The 19,466-nt window shown below is 47.2% G+C and overlaps 1 protein-coding gene across 1 annotated transcript; it reads left to right on the plus strand.

Moving 5' to 3' along the window:
- The first annotated feature begins 13,490 nt into the window (after positions 1-13,490).
- KCNK15 (potassium two pore domain channel subfamily K member 15) lies at positions 13,491-19,207 on the plus strand. Its single transcript, XM_065414938.1, has 2 exons — positions 13,491-13,773; positions 18,291-19,207. Exons 1-2 carry the CDS (start codon positions 13,491-13,493, stop codon positions 19,205-19,207), a joined length of 1,200 nt encoding a protein of 399 aa, XP_065271010.1.
- The last annotated feature ends 259 nt before the right edge of the window (positions 19,208-19,466 follow it).

Raw genomic sequence — 19,466 nt, forward strand, 5'->3', positions numbered from 1 at the left:
AGCTTCCAGTTCCATTCCATTAACTCAGGGGTGGGACGGGGGTTAATTTCACAGTTTCATCACTTCTAATTCTGCTAACTGGGGCCATATATCAACATCTGGTGAGGGGATGTCAGAAAAAAGCTGAGTAAGGGCTTCTTTGCCTCCCAAGTTGCTAACAGGCCATTCTGACAAAGGCAGTGAGGGCGTATGGTCATTATAAGAGGGAAGAGACCCTTCTGCAATGATGCTACACCAAATGAGGAGGGCAGTAATTAAAATAACACCAGCGTTAAGCTGCCAAAGAAAACCTTCCCCCTCTCCTCATCACTGTAAAAGAAAACAAGGCATCTCTAGAATGTTTGTGCCATTAGTGAAGGAAATGGTGTTGCTCTAATGCAGCTAAAATATGGTACAAGGAGAAGAGAAATATGGCCACATTCTCTGCTGGTATAAATAGGCATAGATCCTTTGATTTCATTATTGCAATAATAATATTTGTATTACAGTAGCATCCATGATTGGAGTCCCATTGTGCTAGGCCCTGTATGGACACATAGTGAGACGTGGTCCCTTCCCTGAAGAGCATACAGTGTCTAAGTAGACAAGATGGACAGTGGGTGGGAGGGGAAACAGAAGCACAGAAAAGTGAAGTGACTTGTCCAAGGGCACACAGCAGGATAATGGCAGAATTACAACGCAGGCCTCTTGACTCTCAATCCCTTATCCACTAGATCAGTGGTTCTCAAAGCTGGTCCGCCACTTGTTCAGGGAAAGCTCCTGGCGGGCCGGGCTGGTTTGTTTACCTGCCGCGTCCGCAGGTTCGGCCGATCGCGGCTCCCACTGGCCGTGGTTTGCCGCTCCAGGCCAAAGGGGGCTGCGGGAAGGGCGGCCAGCACATCCCTCGGCCTGTGCTGCTTCCCGCAGCCCCCATTGTCCTGGAGCGACGAACCGCGGCCAGTGGGAGCCGCGATTGGCCGAACCTGCGGACATGGCAGGTAAACAAACTGGCCCGGCCCGCCAGGGGCTTTCCCTGAACAAGTGGCGGACCGGCTTTGAGAACCACTGCACTAGATCACACTGCCAGACTTCAAACCATTTACACCGGCAGAAAACTGGTCTGATTGTAGGCTGTGTGACCCTCTGAGACAACGCATGCCTAGAAGACTGTGCATTATGCTTTCCTTCTCACTGAAACTGTAACAAAAGAGGCGACACTTGGCGAGCTGTACTGTAGCTAAGCAGAAAGCCGTAATGACTTCAAATGATTCCTGTGGCTCTAAGGAAAAGGAGGTGGGTTGGTGTGCACACCAGCTCTTCTGGAGTGAAGAAAGTTACTCTGCAATCTTCATTCAAAACAAACAAACAAACAAAATATAACTGGTTTTTCATTTGCATGAATGGACTGATTCTTTCCCTAACTGGACTGATGATTATGGGATAATGTGTTACTACAGGAGAGCTATAAGAGAAGATGTCAGCTGAAGAATGCATAGCCCTTGGCACTCTCACATTTCATACCTGTGTACTGCAGGAGGACACTATAAATTAATGATTAAAGACCAGATTTTCAAAATACCCAGACACCCAATTGCCTATGCAAAATGCAAGTGCAGTTGCACACCTAATGTGTACGCACAATCACCATGAATATATTCAAGTCAGTAACTGTGCAGTCAGTCTAGTGTGCCTAACTAGCTATTCATGTGTGCATCAGAGGCACAAATCTAAGCAAACTAAGCTGTTTTTGAAAGCAATCTGGCTTTAATACAACATCTCCAAATAAGGAGTGGGAACATATTAGGAATGTAAAGAGAGGAGTCTACTTAGAATATGGCAAACTTTCTCCCCCATTCCATGGTTTGTTTATTCTTTATTACAGTGGTGTCAAGGGAAGCAGCTGCAATCTAAACAGCAGAAAGGCTACACAGACATAAGCACATATTTTATACTGTATGAGATGCTCTTTGTTCTGCACAAAACAAAAATTAATCAAAGCGAAATCATAAAAACTCAAATCCCATCTCCAGCTATTTAGCTTCTTATAACCCACAAGGAGAATGTCAGTAAGTGGCCTGTTGGCCTAGCCTGGCTCAAAAATGTAAATTGCTTATATATGCCAATACTATTAGTCTAAAAATGTTTTCAGAGCAGGATGCAGCATACGCAGGAAGCCCTGGGAACCACAGAACACTGCGGCAGTGAGTGGAATCGATAACTATCCAGGATGCAATGTGATCATGACAACATTTTCTGGTTACTTTGTGGGTGAAATTGATCCAGTACTGACCAGGCTGCGGTGGCAGGGCAATCAATATCCTGCGGGGATAAATGGTACCATAGCTCATTTCTGCTTGAATTGTCGCCAATACCACAGCTGGAGGTTCTGAATTTGTTAGGAGAACTTTGAGCCATGACCTATGGTTTGAACACTTGTCCCTCCTGGCTGGTGAAGGCCAGTTATAGGCCTTTGCTGGGAGAGACTGTCAACACCTCCCTTGAGGGGTGAGCAGGGTGCTGATTGCTTTAGAGGAAGGCTGTGTTTTGCCTCTGCTCAGAAAACCATCTCTTGATGCTGACACCATATCCCGATGGGAACCAGCATCTAATCCTCCATTCTCAGCTCAGATTATGGAAAAGCTTGAGGCAGGACAACTCTCTGAGCATCTGGAAGCCTCCATCTTGACCCTGGGCCATCAGGACTTCAGTCTGTTGCATTAGTTGATGATCTTCTCCTGGCAATGGAATCTATTCAGAAGCTGAAGTAGGTGAAGAAGGTGGTGGCCTGCTTGTTGCATGGGATAACCTGCTGGGAGCTCATGCTCTGGGATCTGCCTGGTGACTTCCGGGTGGAGTTTAAAGTGTCACTTCTGACCTACAAGCCCTAAGTGCCTTGAGACTTTTCCACTTGAAAGATGCCTCTGTCCCCACTCTGTACTGCTGCAGCTGAGATCAGCTGATGTACTCAGGTTGGAACTCGCTTGCTATACAGGAGAGGGACCTGCTGCAATTCTCAGAGCGGCCTCTCATATTTGGAATTCATTCCTACCTCTTTCTGTCTGAAATAGTCCCAAGCCTCTTGACCTTTCCGGGCAGCCCTGCAGTCTGAAATCAACACTTCCCACTGGCTGGAGAGTGAGTTAAAACATCAAAAAGTGATGAGTCATGGAGCGCACCAGGCTGGCCAGAATGGGAGCCGAGGGCACTCAGCAACTTGCTGGTTTGGACTGCCGCCCTGCGCTTACACAGGAGTTTGACATGTCACAATTCGGGATGGCGTTTCCACAGGACTGCTGTCTATTTTTTAGATTGTAAATTCCTTGGGGCAGAGACTGCCATTTATTATATGTTCGTACAGCACCTGGCACACTGGGGCTCAGTCTTCCATTGTTCACAATGGCCTTCCATTGTTTCTTGCAATACAAATGTTAAATAACAACAACAAGGACAATGAAGAGAGAAAATATTGTTCTGGATTAGTTTTCAGGCTTGAATCAGAAAGCCTGAGGTTCTCAGCATGTTTCCAAATATTATAAACAAATAAATATTTAAAAGTGGTGCAAACAAACAAACAGATAAATAAATAAAAGTCACTCAGATGTGAAACTTGGTAAAGCAGATCAATAATTATTCCAACTTGGTTAGGAATGCAACCCATCCAGTTTATTGCAGGCACTTTGAATCTGGCTGATGTCAAAGTGACAAGCTTATAAAAAAAACAAAAACGTATTAAGCTGAAAATAGAGTTTGTGAACATTAAATGCCGAGAACAGGCAAAGACAAAGACGTGCTGTCAGCATTTCCAGTCCAAGTCTCCTTCATAGATCAGCATCACAAATTCACGCAACCCACGGGATGATTGCAGCTGCATGGAAAGGGTTGTGTGACAACCTGCAGTCCTTATTTTCAGTCAATAAGGGAAATGTTACAAGGCAGACAACTCAAAATCAGTCAAACCAACACGGACAGAGATCAGGTGTGCTCATTGCTAAGTGCCCGGAGAGGAAACCAGATAGGGCTGCTCCTGCTATCTCAGCATGAGGGCTGGTCATGGGATTAAGGAGTCTTTACACACAGACTGAAAAGAGAAGATAAAGTTAGCCATGGCATGTGGCTAGTAAAGCCTGGGATGAAACCCCATATTCTAGGTGTCCCTAAACCTCCAACTGCCAGAAGCTGGGAGTGGATGACAGGGGATGAATCACTTGAAATTGCCCAGTTCTGTTCATTCCCTCTGAAGCACCTGGCATTGGCCCCTGTCGGAAGACAGGATAGTGGGCTAGATGGACCATTGGTATGACCCAGTATGGCTGTTCTGATGTTGAGGGAAGGGCTGGGAAGAACATAACACCTTTTTTGCCTCCACACAATGTGCTGCTCCAGTCTAATCAGACTGTAGCTGGTCAGCTGTCAGGAGATAAACCTGTCCCATTCCCTCTCCAGGGATGACACAGGGATTTCAGGTACATGGATCAAATCTCTACCTGCTCTGGAATTTCTAAGTTTAAAGTAACAACTGGTGGAGGAGTGTTTAAGGGTTTTGTTGTCATGACTCAGAGATGCCCCCCTCACAAACTACTCCCCTTCTACTTTTCTCTCTACTTACTTCCACCCTCCCACCTCACTGTTTCTACCTCCCCTTCCCCATTTCTGCTTCTTTTTTCCCCACCTCCTAACCATTGAGAATCATAAAGTACTAACACTCCCATTACTGCAACCCTTGCAGTGCTGCTGAGAGCTGTGGACAAGTCACAACTAACATCCCCAAGATAACTGGAAAAGACCATGTAAACCCCTCGTTTGGATCTTAGTTGCCTTAAGGAAACCAAAGAAGGAGATGCAATTGAGATGGCCACCAAAGGTCTGCCAAGTTTGGTCTATACGGAGCCTTGCAAAAGCACTGAGGATGACAGCAACTGGAAGAAAAGGAAGCTGGGTGAATTCATACTATGTGGTGGTGAGGTTGTATTTTATGTCTGAAAGCAATTTCCAGGTTGATAATTCTACGGTAATCTGCATTCATAATATGTTTATACACAGCACCTTCTTTATTAACTAGTTGGTCTTTCCGAATACTGCGCTGAGCAAAATGCCTGCAGCTATCTGGACAAAAGCTCATGAAGAGACAGCAGGAAAAACCCAGAGGTGACAGTAAGTTAACAGGTTCCTTGAGAAGGCCACTGCAGTGACTTGGGTGCCAAGAAAAACCTATGATGGGTAGTGCATCTCTGCAATAGTTGAAGACAAGTATAGTGGGAGCCTAAAGTGACCTGGAACATGGCCTCTAGGGCAGAATGTGAGCCACACCCAGACATGTAAGCCTAGGACAAACAGGAGGTTGGGATGTCAGATTCCTGATCTGAAGACAAGAACTGCTAGGCAGGATCAAAACACTGATCCATCTAGTCTGGTATCCTACCTCTACAAGTGGTCTATCTAATCCAGTATCCTGTGTCTGGGTGCTTCAGGAGAAGGTGCAAACCCAGTATAATACACCTCAGTATAATACACTTCAGTATGCAATACTACCCATTGGGGAAGAAGGAATTACATCTTGTGCCCCCAGCTAGTGATCATCTCATGTCATGTAGCACAAGGACTGCCAGCTCTTGGAATTTGATTGGAGACAGTGTAACTGCAGATGCAATTGTTATTCATATGACAGTCTAATCCTTTTTTGAAATTTACTAATCCTTTGTTTTAATAATATCCTCAGGCATTGTGAGTATATAATCTCAGTATTTAATTCAGAACTGCTGGTGCTTTTGCTAACATTAAAAAAAGCAGGCATTTGTGCACAAAAATCAAACCATGCTGAGACAGGTCTTTAGCTTGCTTTTAAAAGACATTCAGGTCTAGACTTGCATGGAACTCAATGGAGCTATGCCGACTTACTCCAGATGAGGATCTAGTCTTAATAGTATAATTCAAATATTAGTGTCTGGTCTTCAGCTCATTGTAACCTCTCCCATTGACTTCAAATGGAGTTGAAGATGCTTAGCCCTTCTGCAAATTAAGCCCTAGGTATTTCACGTTGGGCATCCAAAAACAGAGGCAGCCAAAATTAGAGATCACTTGAGAAAATTTGGCCCTGTGTGACTCGACTAAGGCTGCATAATGTGTTAGTGGCAGAATTGATGGGGACTAGAACCCAGGACTCCAGCATGCCAGTCCTGCACTGCACCACTGGGTCTGGCTCTACCTCAGCCACTCACCTCCATGGGGCATTTAAAATCAAAGGGGAGAGCTTTCTGTAATGCAAACCACCTACCTGTTTCATTATGCTGTGTAAATAAGTGAAGGAGAAAGAGCTGCAGGGGTAACATTGATTCAGAGTTCATCTTTTATTCTGTAGCTACCTATTAGTCAATATGAACATGTGCCTTGTACACATATCCAGCTCTCCACGGAGTGCTGGTGCTGTTTATGCTCTTAACCTCCTAACAGCCCAAAGGGGAGATATCCATCATCGGCAACTGCCAGGGACTAAATTTAAAAAGGATGCAATTTTGGCCTATATTTAGAAAGCATCAAATTAGCATCTTTCAACAGTGAAGGTTAAGCAGCTTTGCTTATTCCAATCCATTAGAACCAGTAGAGCTTTTTAATAAACTTGCTGCCAGGACAGAATTATTAGACACATTAATTAGATGCTGGTTTCAATACAAATGAGGTTTGACCTTGTCTTCCATCTCCCCCTTGGTAACTAACAGGTTTTTCAAAATTCATCTTACAATGACTGGGAAAACAAACTAACTGTGTTCACTAAAACCTGTCTCATTACAACAATAATACATCATTTATTCTTCTGTCCTACGCTCGGAGCTTGCTCTCTCCCTCCCTCTCTGTGTAATAAAAAAATAACAGCCATTTAATCTCAGAATGAAACAACTTGTTGGAAACCAATGATAACATGCTTTACCTTGCAGGGCCTGATTCCACCAAGTGTGTATGAGCCTGATCCAAATTCCATCGAAGTCAAGTTGACTTAAGTGGGCTTTGTATCAGGGTCCGAGTGTGAAACTTCCATTGAAAGCAATGGGAATTGCAGCATCAAACCCATAAAAGCAATGTCGTGCAGAATGCAATTTAAGCTAGGTAACGCTGCTATTCTCCCCTCATGGAGAAAGCGCAAATGCATTGCGCTCAGGTACTATTCTTGTATCACAAAGGTTTCAGAGCTTGCAATCTTCCATGCTATTTTCAAAACAAATGATACAGTGAGAGTGACGCTGATACAGTTCAAAAGACACTACCAACGTGTGTTACACCTTCTAAAAACCCTTGTTTCTTCTCCCTCCCTGGCACGCAGTACCTGACTTGTTATGGAATGGTAGCTCATAGGAACAGGTATGTGTGGGTTGTTCTTATTGTGGGGTTGCTTATTATGGGCTTGATTCTGCCACTCTGATGCGGAGTAGTACCTTACTTCACAAGCAGTCCCACTGATTTCACTGAAGCTCTATATGGACTGAGCTGATGCAAACAGGAGACTGAAGAAAAAAACCAAACTGCCCCCCACCACTGTCAAAATGGCTGGAATGTGTATCACGGTGTTGATTACAGAGTGGTCCTGATATTATCTTCCAAGATTATACATTACATCACTGGCCTCTATTTTTAGCAACCAGAAGTATAATTTCTTCAATTACTAACGCAACAAGAAAGGGCCGCACAGAGCCAGAGATGTAGGCAGGGCTTACGTAGCACAAGACAGTGTAAAAACTGGGATTTATTTAGCGTGGTCAGGAGAAGATTTAGAGAGGACATTATACAAATCTAACTGAGAACTGATCAGAACTGGGTAAATGCAGATGCTAGCCCACAAGACAGACCCCAATGGTCTTAGCCATAAGCGTGCCATAAGGAGAGGAGAGGGGATCACTATGCTTTGAAAAGGCCATACTTCAATATCGTAATATCACTAGCCAATCAATGTTGGCTATTGTGGCAATGGACTTCTGGACACACAGAACACAGATCTTTAAGCAGTGATGTTACTGAACCAGCAGCACTTTTGGGGCAGCACTTTTGGGGTGGGTGGGCAAAATCTTTTACAGAGCTATGGTAAAGAAACCCACTTCAAAATACTGATGCTTTCTCAAGAAAGCAGAACAAATGGCAAGGGCTCAGATTAGCCCAAGACAACCTTGAATGTGACACTACTATTAAGGCAACCATGAAAGAAAGGTAACTTTCTTCATCAGGGAGGTGCGGTGTATGTGTGTGTCTCACTTTACCAACATGAATGAATGAGGCTTTGCAGCACCAAGAGAGGGAGGAAAGAAATGTGCTGAAGGCAGCCAGCTCTGGGGTGGAATTCAGCAGCTACTTACTAGCACAAAACAATACTAAATAGCAATTATAGGCAAGAAGTGAGAAACACCAAATACAAGTGACAGTGCAGTGTATGGGGGTGAGGGGGGAAATCTAGCACTAAGTGGACAATATGTAATTGTTCACAGTGCAATTTGCCCAGGACACCAGGGATAATGGGGTCCTAAATAACCAGCGATGCTCCAAGATGAGATATTAATTCATAACTTGACACTGAGAAAATCACCACCTTCTGAACCAGCAGCATCTCGGGTATCTCCCGTCCATCTATGGACTCAGCTCAATATTGCCCAGGTTGTAAGATCTGACAGGCTCCTAGCACATACTGGCAAGTCTGCACCGCAGAAGAAGGTGAACATAGAACAGACACATTCTTCCAACAGAGGCTTTACTTTTTTTTACCTAAAATGTGGCAATGTTTCAGAGTTCATGAGCCAAACAGCACTTTGCTGATGATTTCTGTCACAATTTAGAGCAACTGCGCCTGTATTCCCCCTCTATGGTCCCACAAGGCCACCAACTATCAGGCTTCCAGCTCCCCAGCCATCACCTCTCCTGGGCGGAGACCCGCATCTCTCTCCCCCACCTGGCAAAGGTATTTCCAACCTACAGTTTCCTGACTACACTGTGAATTCCTCAGCAAGGCAGACTGCCTCCTCAGAGGCTATAAAGAGCGTAATTGCCCATGGCTTTAAATTACCGCAGAGCTTTTCCTAAGCAAGCACATTTATTCTTAAGGTAAAAGCATTGGCAGAAAACATTAAAAGAACCTATAAGCATGCTAATAAGCTTACCAGAGATCACCCCCACCTCAGTTTCCACTAGGGCTGTGGTTGGTGTCAGTCTATCCAACCCTTCCCTAAGGATTGGGGCCCTCCCTTTGGACAGATGGTCCTGTCCATTTGCTGGATCAAAGACAGGGCCTGGGTGAGTTTAAACTCAGGTGATTTATCCTAAAGTCCTTTCTTTGTTTGTTAGCCTCTGGAGAATCCAGACTGAACTAGTATAGGGGAGCTCCCAAAGAGGTGGTACCTCTCTGGAGGTGTTACTTCTCTGGAGGTGTTACAACTGAGTGAATTTACCTAAACATGCCCCACTGTTCTTAATTCCTAGCGGTCTGTAGTTACCCTTCCCCATGGAATTACACACAACCCCTGGTCCACAATGATACTTAAACTTAATACAGTGAAATCTCCCAAAGACATTGCAAGAAATTGTCATATCTGTCAGAATTAGTCACACAGCACTTTGCTGATGGTTTCTGCTTGTGATGGTAAATGCAGGAGCCCGTATTTTTTCTCAGTAAGGTATCTCACTAATGGTGCTGGTCTTGGATGTGGGCAGAGAGGAGTGAAGATGGCAGGTGTCCGGAACCCAAAACGATTTTTTTAAAGGATTGCAGCTAGAAGTTGTCTTCTGAACAAGGAAATTATTCTGAAATTTAGCATTGCACCTTTAACACTGTAAGTGGAGTAAGGAGGATTTAAAACCTGCTGGTTTATTCTAAGCTAACAAACGAGAGTTTATTTCTTGGAAAAGATATCTCCAATAGCATGAGATTGAGAGAGAATTATCTTTCTATTTTTAGAAGTGAAACATAAGGAATGCAGGAAGGCTCAGGAAATGGAGCCCTTTTCCTCTTGCTTTTTGATCCATATGCTGAGCCAGTTCAGAGTGGTTGGAATTCATTCCCATCTTACATCTGTCCTGAGGCTTATGTGAAATGAGCTGGGGGCTTCAGTCCAGTTGCCAGCAGACAAATGTCCACACAACCTAAATCAACTCTGTCACAACTAGCACTTTGTTGGCAGTCTCAGCCTAAGGCCAAAGGCAGAGACTGAACTCCCCTCAGACCCTCTAGAGGTGGGGTATCACTGTGCCTCAGTGGGTCACAATTGAGGATGCCAAATGCAGGACAAACTGCTGAGAAGCAGGGCAGATTTACCCTAAACTGGTGGTTATTCTATCTTTACATTATAACAAGCCAGGAACAAAAGTAAACTTCTGTCTCGCCACACTGGTTAACAAAAAATCAGAAGTTCAGTCTCCTTAGGCATTCCAGCTCTTGGCTCACCACCCAGACACTGGACTCTATGATGAGTGGTTACTGAAAACCAATTTAATCAAATATAGGGTCCTCTAATCCCAAAATATGAGCCACTTAGCCAGGTCAATATATAACTCAGATCTTACCCAATGATCATGCTGATGCCAATCCTTTAGTCACTAAAAACTAAAGAAATAATAATAAATAATAATAATAAAAGGAAAGAAGAGAGTTAATAAATCATATACAGACAAATACTTGCAAAGTGCTTATCTCAGGCTTGTAGCACTGATGGAATAAACTGCTGGCTTGTAAAGTCTCGCTGGTAACTTCCAAAAGATTGGAAGGTCTTCAATCCATAGTTCAAAAGGCTCCTTTTTGTTGTAAATCCAGAGAATCACGGTAGGAAAGAGACAAAATGGAGATATCTCAGGGGCCTTTTATATCCTTTGCCATGTGCATGGAATTTTACTGTCTCAAACACAGCTCACAGCCTATGTTTGTGGAAAGTTTTACTGGCCCAAAATGGAGCCCAGGGTCACCTGGGCATATCACATGTCTTTATATACTTTGATGACTCACAGGGACAGCCATTGCCCATATTCTTGTTGAGGCATCCACAGGAAGAGCTATCTGGGCCTATTGTTAGAGTGAAGTGTCCTTAATGGACCATCAACACATAGCTGTCTGGCTCCAGGTAACTTTTATCAGGTGGGTGCTACTCAGGAATGCAACACATATGTAAGATACAAATCCACAGCCAATATTCATAACTTTAGATACAAAGATGATACATGCATATAAATAGGATAATCTTACTTAGCAAATCAGAACGTTTCCATTGACACCTTACATTATATACTTTGTACAAGGTGTGTTGCAATTGTATACCGGTGGCAATATCAATGATATAAATGGCCATAGTCAATCATACAGCATCACAGCTTCTTATCAAACTGTCTGTACTGAGCCATCTTGATTATCACTTCAAAAGTTTTTTTTCTCTTACTTAATTGGCCTCTCAGAGTTGGTAAGACAACTCCCACCTGTTCATGCTCTCTGTATGTGTGTGTATATATATCTCCTCAATATATGGTTCACTCTATATGCATCCGAAGAAGTGGGTTGTAGCCCACGAAAGCTTATGCTCTAATAAATTTGTTAGTCTCTAAGGTGCCACAAGTACTCCTGTTATTTTTGCGGATACAGACTAACACGGCTGCTACTCTGAAACTTCACAACTAGCACTTGTTGGCAGTCTCAATCTAAGGCCAAAGGCAGAGACTGAACTCCTCTGTGACCCTCTAGAGGTGGGGTCTCTCCAAGTTAGGGTTGATGCATACTGATGATGAAGGTATGCAGGGGGAGCTTGCATTGCAGTATCTTATTCAAAGCAGACTTTGGGTGTATTTGATCTGAGGTTGAAACATGTAACTTAGTTCTTTGGTTTTCTCCTTCTGTTCCCTCTGCTTCAAATAATACAGCAGCAGTTATGATAATCTGATATCTAGGACTGGTGAGAAAATCAGAATAAATGTGATTTTTTAAAAAAAAAGTGGTGATTCAATATTGTTGCTAATTGTGAAGCGCTACCTCCCTGGTGAGTCCTACCAAGCAGCACACCTTTCGCTTCCCACATCCGGCACTGCCACCCCAAAGAGTGTTTTAGCTGCCACATGCTTTCTCCATGGCTGCATATCCAGCCTGGGTGAATCCTATTCCACTTGAAAGCTACCTGGATCCTGAAGCAAAACATAGCAGCTTGGCTGCTCTCACTCACGTCAGCATCCAAAACACTCCTTCAGCCTGGGAACACTGCCAGAAAGGTATGATCTCAGGCAAAGTTCCTGCTTTATGTAATATTTCCAATAAGTGACCCAGAGCCAGCCCAGCCTTGATGAAGCTAGAGGGTAGGTAAGAGTGACCCAAGGTAGAAAGGCTCCATGAGGAGTCCTCCTCCCCAGTTTGGGTTTAGTGATACCAAATGGAGAAAGGTCACCTCTTCCAGTGCTCAGCATGAGCCTCAGGGTAGGTCAGAGAAAAGCTGATTTTGACCTACACAGCCCTAAACGGTTTGGGTGCTAGTTGCATTACAGACCAACCTCTCCCTCCCTGCATGGTGCAGCAGCAGTGTGATCATCTGAAGGCCATACGATAATAATCCTCAGGTGTGAATGGGATGGGACTGGTGACAAGTTCCTCTTCACAGTGGCAGGCCCTTTACTTTGGAACCGCTTTGGCTGTGCTCAGGCAGGGGCTGAAAGCAGAAGCAGCTATTATTTAAGCCCGGGGCAGGCTCAGTGCAGCAGGGATGGGGAGACATGGGCTGCCATGCCACATCTCTGAGGTGATGCCGCAGTAGGGGCTGCCTGGGGGAGTAGGGGACCGGTTACCTGGTTGGGCAGAGCCGCGCAGTGGAAGGTGCTGAAGCAGCAGGTGCCTGTCCCCCTAAGCAGGGGGGCTGGAACAATTTGTAGAGTGGAGGTGCTGAGAGCCATTGACCCAAACTGTAACCCTGGATAGGATGGACATCACTTCAAGCCAGGGGGTGCAGGGCAGCCCCCGCCGCATCTCTAGTTCCACCAGCATCTATGTGGCCAGGGAAGCCTGAGGGTGTGGGAAGGGAGGGGCTCGGCTGTGGTTCTGGAAGGGGGCGGTCCACCCAGCCAGCCCGGGAACAGCCGCAAGCTTCCCACACCCCCTCCGCTGGGAGAAGCGCATCCAGCTGCGTGCCTGGGGAGGGGGAGCACGCAGCGGGAGGAGCAGCCGCAGGCGGAGCGGCCCCGGGACCAGCCCCCCCCTGCTCTCCCCTGGTGCGGGAGGAGGGGACTCCCGGGGCCCCTGCAGCCGGCGCGCGGGCATCGCTACCTTCCAGCCGCTGCAGCAGCACCGCGCAGGGAGGCCTGGGGGCCGGGCTCTGTGCATGCAGCCGGTGCAGTGGGGAGCCGACCCCCGCCGGTTGGTGCATGCCCGCTGCAGGCGGGCGCCGATAACCCGGGCCCAGCGCAGTGGGGAGCTGGCGGCCGGTGCATGCGGCAGGCGATGCCCGCCGGCCGGGGGCTGAGCAAGACGGCGCTGGTCCCCGGCGCGGTGCCCCGGCCGAGCGCCCCCCAGGCCGCCCCTCGCCATGAAGCGGCAGAACCTGCGCACGGTCTCGCTGATCCTCTGCATCTTCTCCTACCTGCTGGTGGGCGCCGCCGTCTTCGATGCGCTGGAGTCGGAGGCCGAGAGCGGCCGCAGGCGGCTGCTGGAGCAGAAGCGGGGCGAGCTCCGCAGGAAGTACCGCTTCTCGGCCGACGACTACCGCGAGCTAGAGCGGCTGGTGCTGCAGGCCGAGCCGCATCGTGCCGGCGGGCAGTGGAAGTTCGCCGGCTCCTTCTACTTCGCCATCACGGTCATCACCACCATCGGTGAGTGCGGGCTCCGGCCGTCCCCCTCCACGGGCACCGAGCCCCCTCGCCTGCCCCCACCCCTCCACGGGCACCGAGCCCCCTCGCCTGCCCCCACCCCTCCACGGGCACCGAGCCGCCCCGTCCCCCCAGGGCACCGAGCCTCCCCCTGCCTGCACCCATCACCCTGCCCCCATCGGCACTGAGCCGCCCCCTCGCCTGCCCCCATCCCTCCACGGGCACCGAGCCGCCCCGTTCCCCCAGGGCACCGAGCTGCCCCCTGCCTGCACCCATCATCACCCTGCCCTCATGGGCACCGAGCCACCCCCTCGCCTGCCCCCATTCCTTCACGGGCACCGAACCCGCCCGCACCCTCCCAGGCACCAAGCCGCCCCCTGCTGGTGCCCACTCCTTCACGGGTACCAGGCCGCCCCTGTCCACCCCTTCATGGGCACCGGGCTGCCCCCCCGCCTGCCCCAACCCCTCCATGGGCACCCAGCTGCCCTGTCCCTCCAGAGATACCCCCTGCCTGCACCCATCACCCTGCTCTCATGGGCACCGAGCCGCCTGCCCCCACCCCTCCATGGGCACCGAGCCGCCCCCTGTTTGAGCCCATCCCCCTGCTCTCATGGGCACTGAGCCGCCCCCTGCCTCTCCCCACCCCTCTATGCGCACTGAGCCACTCCCTGTCGCCCCAAGGGCAACGAGTCCCCCCCCCACACACACACACCTGCTTCCCCATGTGTCCTCCCCCAGTCCCAGGGTCACTGCACCACTAACAGCTCACTTCTGCAGTCTCCTCCTGAGAGCCATCAGCAGCCCCCATGAACCCCGTGAGCTTGCAAGGTACAACGCAGTACTCTGGAATTTAAGACTGCTGTCATCTTGGTATCTAAGTGCATCCATGTCATGCTCTGTGCAGCTTCCACCCCACTCCCTGGCTCCAGCATCAGGCTCCTTCCCTCCCTGCCACCTGCAAAGAGACTTCTGCTTTGCCCCTTCTTGCCCCGATGTAAGAAAGCCCCATCACACAAGGTTTTGAACAGTTGGGAGTTCTTATCCCCACTGTCTGCCCATGGTTTCCTTACCTCTGCCTTCAGATATTCTGCTAACAAGACTCAGAAGCCACCTTTCCCGTGGTGTGCCCTGCGTGATGTTACGTAGTTCTCATATGCAACAAACTCAACCAGCTGCCTGCACCCCCACCTCTCCATGGGCACTGAGCACACCCCACTGCCTGCACCCACCCACCCCCTCCTCGGGCAGCGAGACCTCATTTGTGCAAATGGGCAGCCTTTGAATTGTTGCGGGGAGCTAAGAGGCACTTTAATGTTGGAAATTGGCCAAAGAATTTAAGTGTCTTCACCTTTTCAGAGGTGTGTAAAATCAGGTTTACCAATTCCAAAGCAGAGGAGCAACAGGGACTGGGAGGCAGCATCCATGGATTCCACTCCCCGCTTGTATTGCTGACTCCATGTGACCTCAGTTTCCCCATCTGCAAAATGGGAATAATACTAATTGCAAAGTAATATCTAACTCTCTGGGACTTTGGCCAGGGCTCCCTGATGTTTGCAAAGCCACCTGAGACCCTATGATAGGAGGGGCTGTGAAAATGCAAAATATTATCAAAATGTTTATGCAAAATGTGAGTGTGCTCACAGTCACGTGACAGTATACTGTGGGGGCTAAGCACAGGCCAGTGACTTCATTGCAGGCAGTAGCAAAAGGGCTGCAGGGAACAATGGGACCCCTGACAGGAAAAGGCCTATTCCTCTCTATGGGAATGTACAAATGTGAACATCTTAAAATTTGCTCTATTGAGAAAGTTCTCCAGGAACAGCCTGGAGGCCCTCAGTACAATGCATGAATCCCTGACCCCAGGCAAAACTCCCACGGGGGCCCAGATTTCAGCCATATTTTCTCCTCAAAGCCCTGATGTTTGATTGTAGAAGACCTACTTTGGGGAGCCTTGCCAGCCACCCCACCTTTGAGTCTCACTATAAAGTTCCAATGCCCCTTTGCACTGGCTGAGCTGTAATTATTACTTGCAAGTGTAGCCTTGAGCCATGAACTAATCTAATCCCAGCCTTTCACCATCGCACAGTCACCGGGGCTAATGGCTTAATCCTTATAGAGGGGTAAATTTTAGTGGAAAGGTGGAAAGCCCTTTCGCAATTGAAAATCGGAATGTAAGTGGTAAGTATTTTATTTAGTTGATTGCACACATTCCCTGTGCACAATGATGGATTTAGGGTGCTTTGTTTTAGGGTATGTTTCCGCTGCCACTGGGAGCAAGCTTCCCAGCCCAGGCAGACAGACTTGTGCTAGTGGGGTTCAGGTAGCGCACTGAAAATAGCAGCATGGACATTGTGGCTGGGGTGGCAGGTCTGACTGTCAAGCCCACCTGTTCCCTGGGTCTGAGGTTGGGTGGCAAGCCCAAGTCTCTGCCGAAGCTGCAACGTCCACACTGCTATTTTTAGTATGCTGGCTCGAGCCCCACTAGGGTGAGTCTGACACCCTGGGAGGCTTGCTCCCAGCTGCAGTGTAAGCGTTACCTGTAGTCTTGCTGACCACATTCAAATGGATGGAAGTGTCCGTGACTCTTCAGGGACATTCCCTGTGTTCTCAGGACAGATCCGAGCACTCTTCACTCAGCAAAACGCTTCATCCGCATTTGTGTCACTTGAAGAGCTGTGAAAATAACTGATTTTTTTTCAGTTCACTGACAGTTCCAAGAGGGGAAAAAAATTATTTTCAAGTCAACCCCTAACCAAAATTTTTGAAGTTTTGGGTGAATTGAAAGGCAGAAATATTTTTGCGGTTGAACAAAATGTTTCATTTGACCCAAAAGAGAACATTTCTGTTGATTTCAAGCAGTCGGTGTATCTGTGTTTACTCTCTCATTTCCTTTGTCGGTTTGAAAGCATCAGTCATATCCTCTTTTAAGAGTAAAATTGGGGGGAACAACAGCGATTTCTTCACCTTATTGCTGATTTAGATCATTATTTACCGCTTGGTGTTCCCACAGCATTCTCATGTACCCTAGTACCTGGTGATTGCTGCCAGACGTTGTGCTAAAGGTCCGGTAGCTTTCTCTGTCACTCAAGTCCTGATTTCACTCTGTGTTCTGCAAAAGGTGCTTGTTTGATTGTATCAGAGTAAATGACATGAGGTAATTTTAACTCATTTGATGTTGATGTGTGTATACACAAACAATGGGAAGTGAACTCTCTCTTAGAATATTGCAGTCGTGAGTTTACCACAGTCAATTATGCAATACCTTGTCTTGCAACCCCATCCGATTTCCTGGAGTGGGAGGTGCACTTGAGACTCTACCAGAGACAGTGTGTGTAAATCATCTCCTGATCAATCCATCATTGTGATCGGACAGTTTCCCTAAAAGCTCTGCCCTGTGCAACTGTAGGGGAAGCCCAGTCATAGTATTGAATGAGAACTAGAAAGAAAAAGAATGTCTCTTGATGAATATTTTTTCCATATTCTTCATTCAACTTGTTTAAGTAACTGGAAAAAGTGAAATTTTTAAATAATTGTTTTCAAAAAACCATGCAGCAGTGCAGGGAAATAAACTGGCTCTGCCCCTTCTTAAATTAACTATTATTGTTCTAGGATGTAAACATGCTCACAAAAGAAGTTTCCATACCTATTGCCTTCTCAAATGTAGTTTGTTTTTTTGATGAGGCCTCCTGCCCCCATAGTGGTTACTGCAGGATACAGTATAATTCTCTTGTGTTGTTTTACTCCTCCATCTGGGGCAGAGATCACAAATTTCAATTAAGCTTATCAACCAAGTCAGGTGGGTGCAGAATCCTGAAGATCAGGACCTCAGTGAGTACCTTGTTCTTATCCTACAGTTATCATGCGCCTGCCTCCTTGCTTAGTACACCAGTTCTAAATCTCCAAATAAGACCAGGACATTAAATCTTAATCTGTGTTGGTGAGAATGGAAAATGCGGCACTTCAGCCTTCTTTGAGCTCTGTAGGGATGGGGTCAGCTCATGGCGCTTCAGTGAAATAAACACTTTGTATTTAAAACAATAGAGTGAAAATGAAAGTGCCTTTGGTCTGATTCTCCTCTCAGTTCCCCTGGCATAAATCAGAAGAAAATCCACAGAAGTCAGTAGAGTTACACCAGTGTGAATCCAGCCTGGGAGGAGAAGCAGGCCCTGTGGGTCTAATCCTGCCCATAGATACTCCAGTGCGAGCCCACGGGCTATTGTGGGGTGCAAGAGGGGTAACTTTAGCCCTGTAAAGACCAAATGAAACTCCATCCTTAGTGTACTCTGTTGCAATTCGGAGATCAGCGTGGGTGACCCGCAGGGGAGTGTAGTCCCAAATCTCAGTAAGCGCAAACCATGGGCACACAAATCTGTCTGCAAACATTGCTCTTTTCCCCCTCACCCCCCAATCCTCACAGACACTAGTCTGTCAGCAATGGAATTTGGCTTGCAACACTGACGTGAGATGCCATTGCTCCTGTGGGTTTACGTAATGCCTGCCTTTCTCTCTTTCTGGTGCAGGTTATGGACATGCTGCCCCGGGCACAGATGCTGGCAAAGTTTTCTGCATGTTCTATGCAATCCTTGGTATCCCCCTCACACTGGTTATGTTCCAAAGTCTTGGGGAACGCATGAACACTGTAGTCCGGTTACTGCTGAAGAAAATAAAGAAGTGTCTGGGCATGAAGAAGACTAACGTCTCTATGGAAAACATGGTCTTAGTAGGCTTCCTGTCATGCATGGGGACACTGTGTGTTGGAGCAGCTGCCTTCTCTTATTTTGAGGGCTGGACCTTCTTCCATGCCTATTATTACTGCTTCATAACCCTGACCACTATTGGCTTTGGGGACTTTGTAGCTCTGCAGAAAAACGAAGCTTTGCAGAAGAAGCCACCATATGTGGCTTTCAGCTTCATGTATATCTTGGTCGGTTTGACTGTGATTGGTGCTTTCCTAAACTTAGTTGTCCTTAGGTTTTTGACTATGAACTCGGAAGATGAGAGGCGGGATGCAGAAGAGAGGGCATCCCTGAGGAGAGTCAGGAACAACATCCACCTGAAAGCTAAGGAAGACAGTAAGAGCAGAGATGCTATTTTTCTACCCATAGAAGACAGGACAAGTCAAATGAACCTCATCCCACTGATGCAGGAAGACGCTGATAGACCAAGACGTCACTCTTCAAACTCCACCGCCAGAGTCCCTTCCTTCTGCACGTGTTTGTGCTACAGACCGCGGCTGTGTGGGAGCCCTGCCCCTTCCCATCCAGAGACCCTCAGCTGCCACACCAATCCCGTTTACTATAATTCCATTTCTTACAAAATCGATGAGGTCTCCCTGAGCACGAGGGGTCCCACTGGTTTCTCCTCCCCTGGGAGCACTTTATCGTCCAACAGCCCCAGCTGCAGGGAACACCAAAGCCTGCGAAGGAAATCCATCTAAATGTGCATGCTCTTTGGGAATTTTTACTCTGAACTGTATTCTACTACTGAAGTCATATTTTGATGATGATAAATTATTAACTGAGGTCATTGTTATTACTCTCATTTTTTCTCCTCTCTCCTGCTCCCTGTTAGAATGGCTTCAACTCCAGCAGCTGCCAGCTACATAATATGCTGCCTAGCAATTTGTTTTAAATATCACTGATGAATAATTGTCTCTCTTAGCAGGAGATGTCAGACCATGTTACACTTTTTATTTT

Source organism: Emys orbicularis, chromosome 12 (assembly GCF_028017835.1).
Source record: "Emys orbicularis isolate rEmyOrb1 chromosome 12, rEmyOrb1.hap1, whole genome shotgun sequence".
Classification (NCBI taxonomy): domain Eukaryota; kingdom Metazoa; phylum Chordata; order Testudines; family Emydidae; genus Emys; species Emys orbicularis.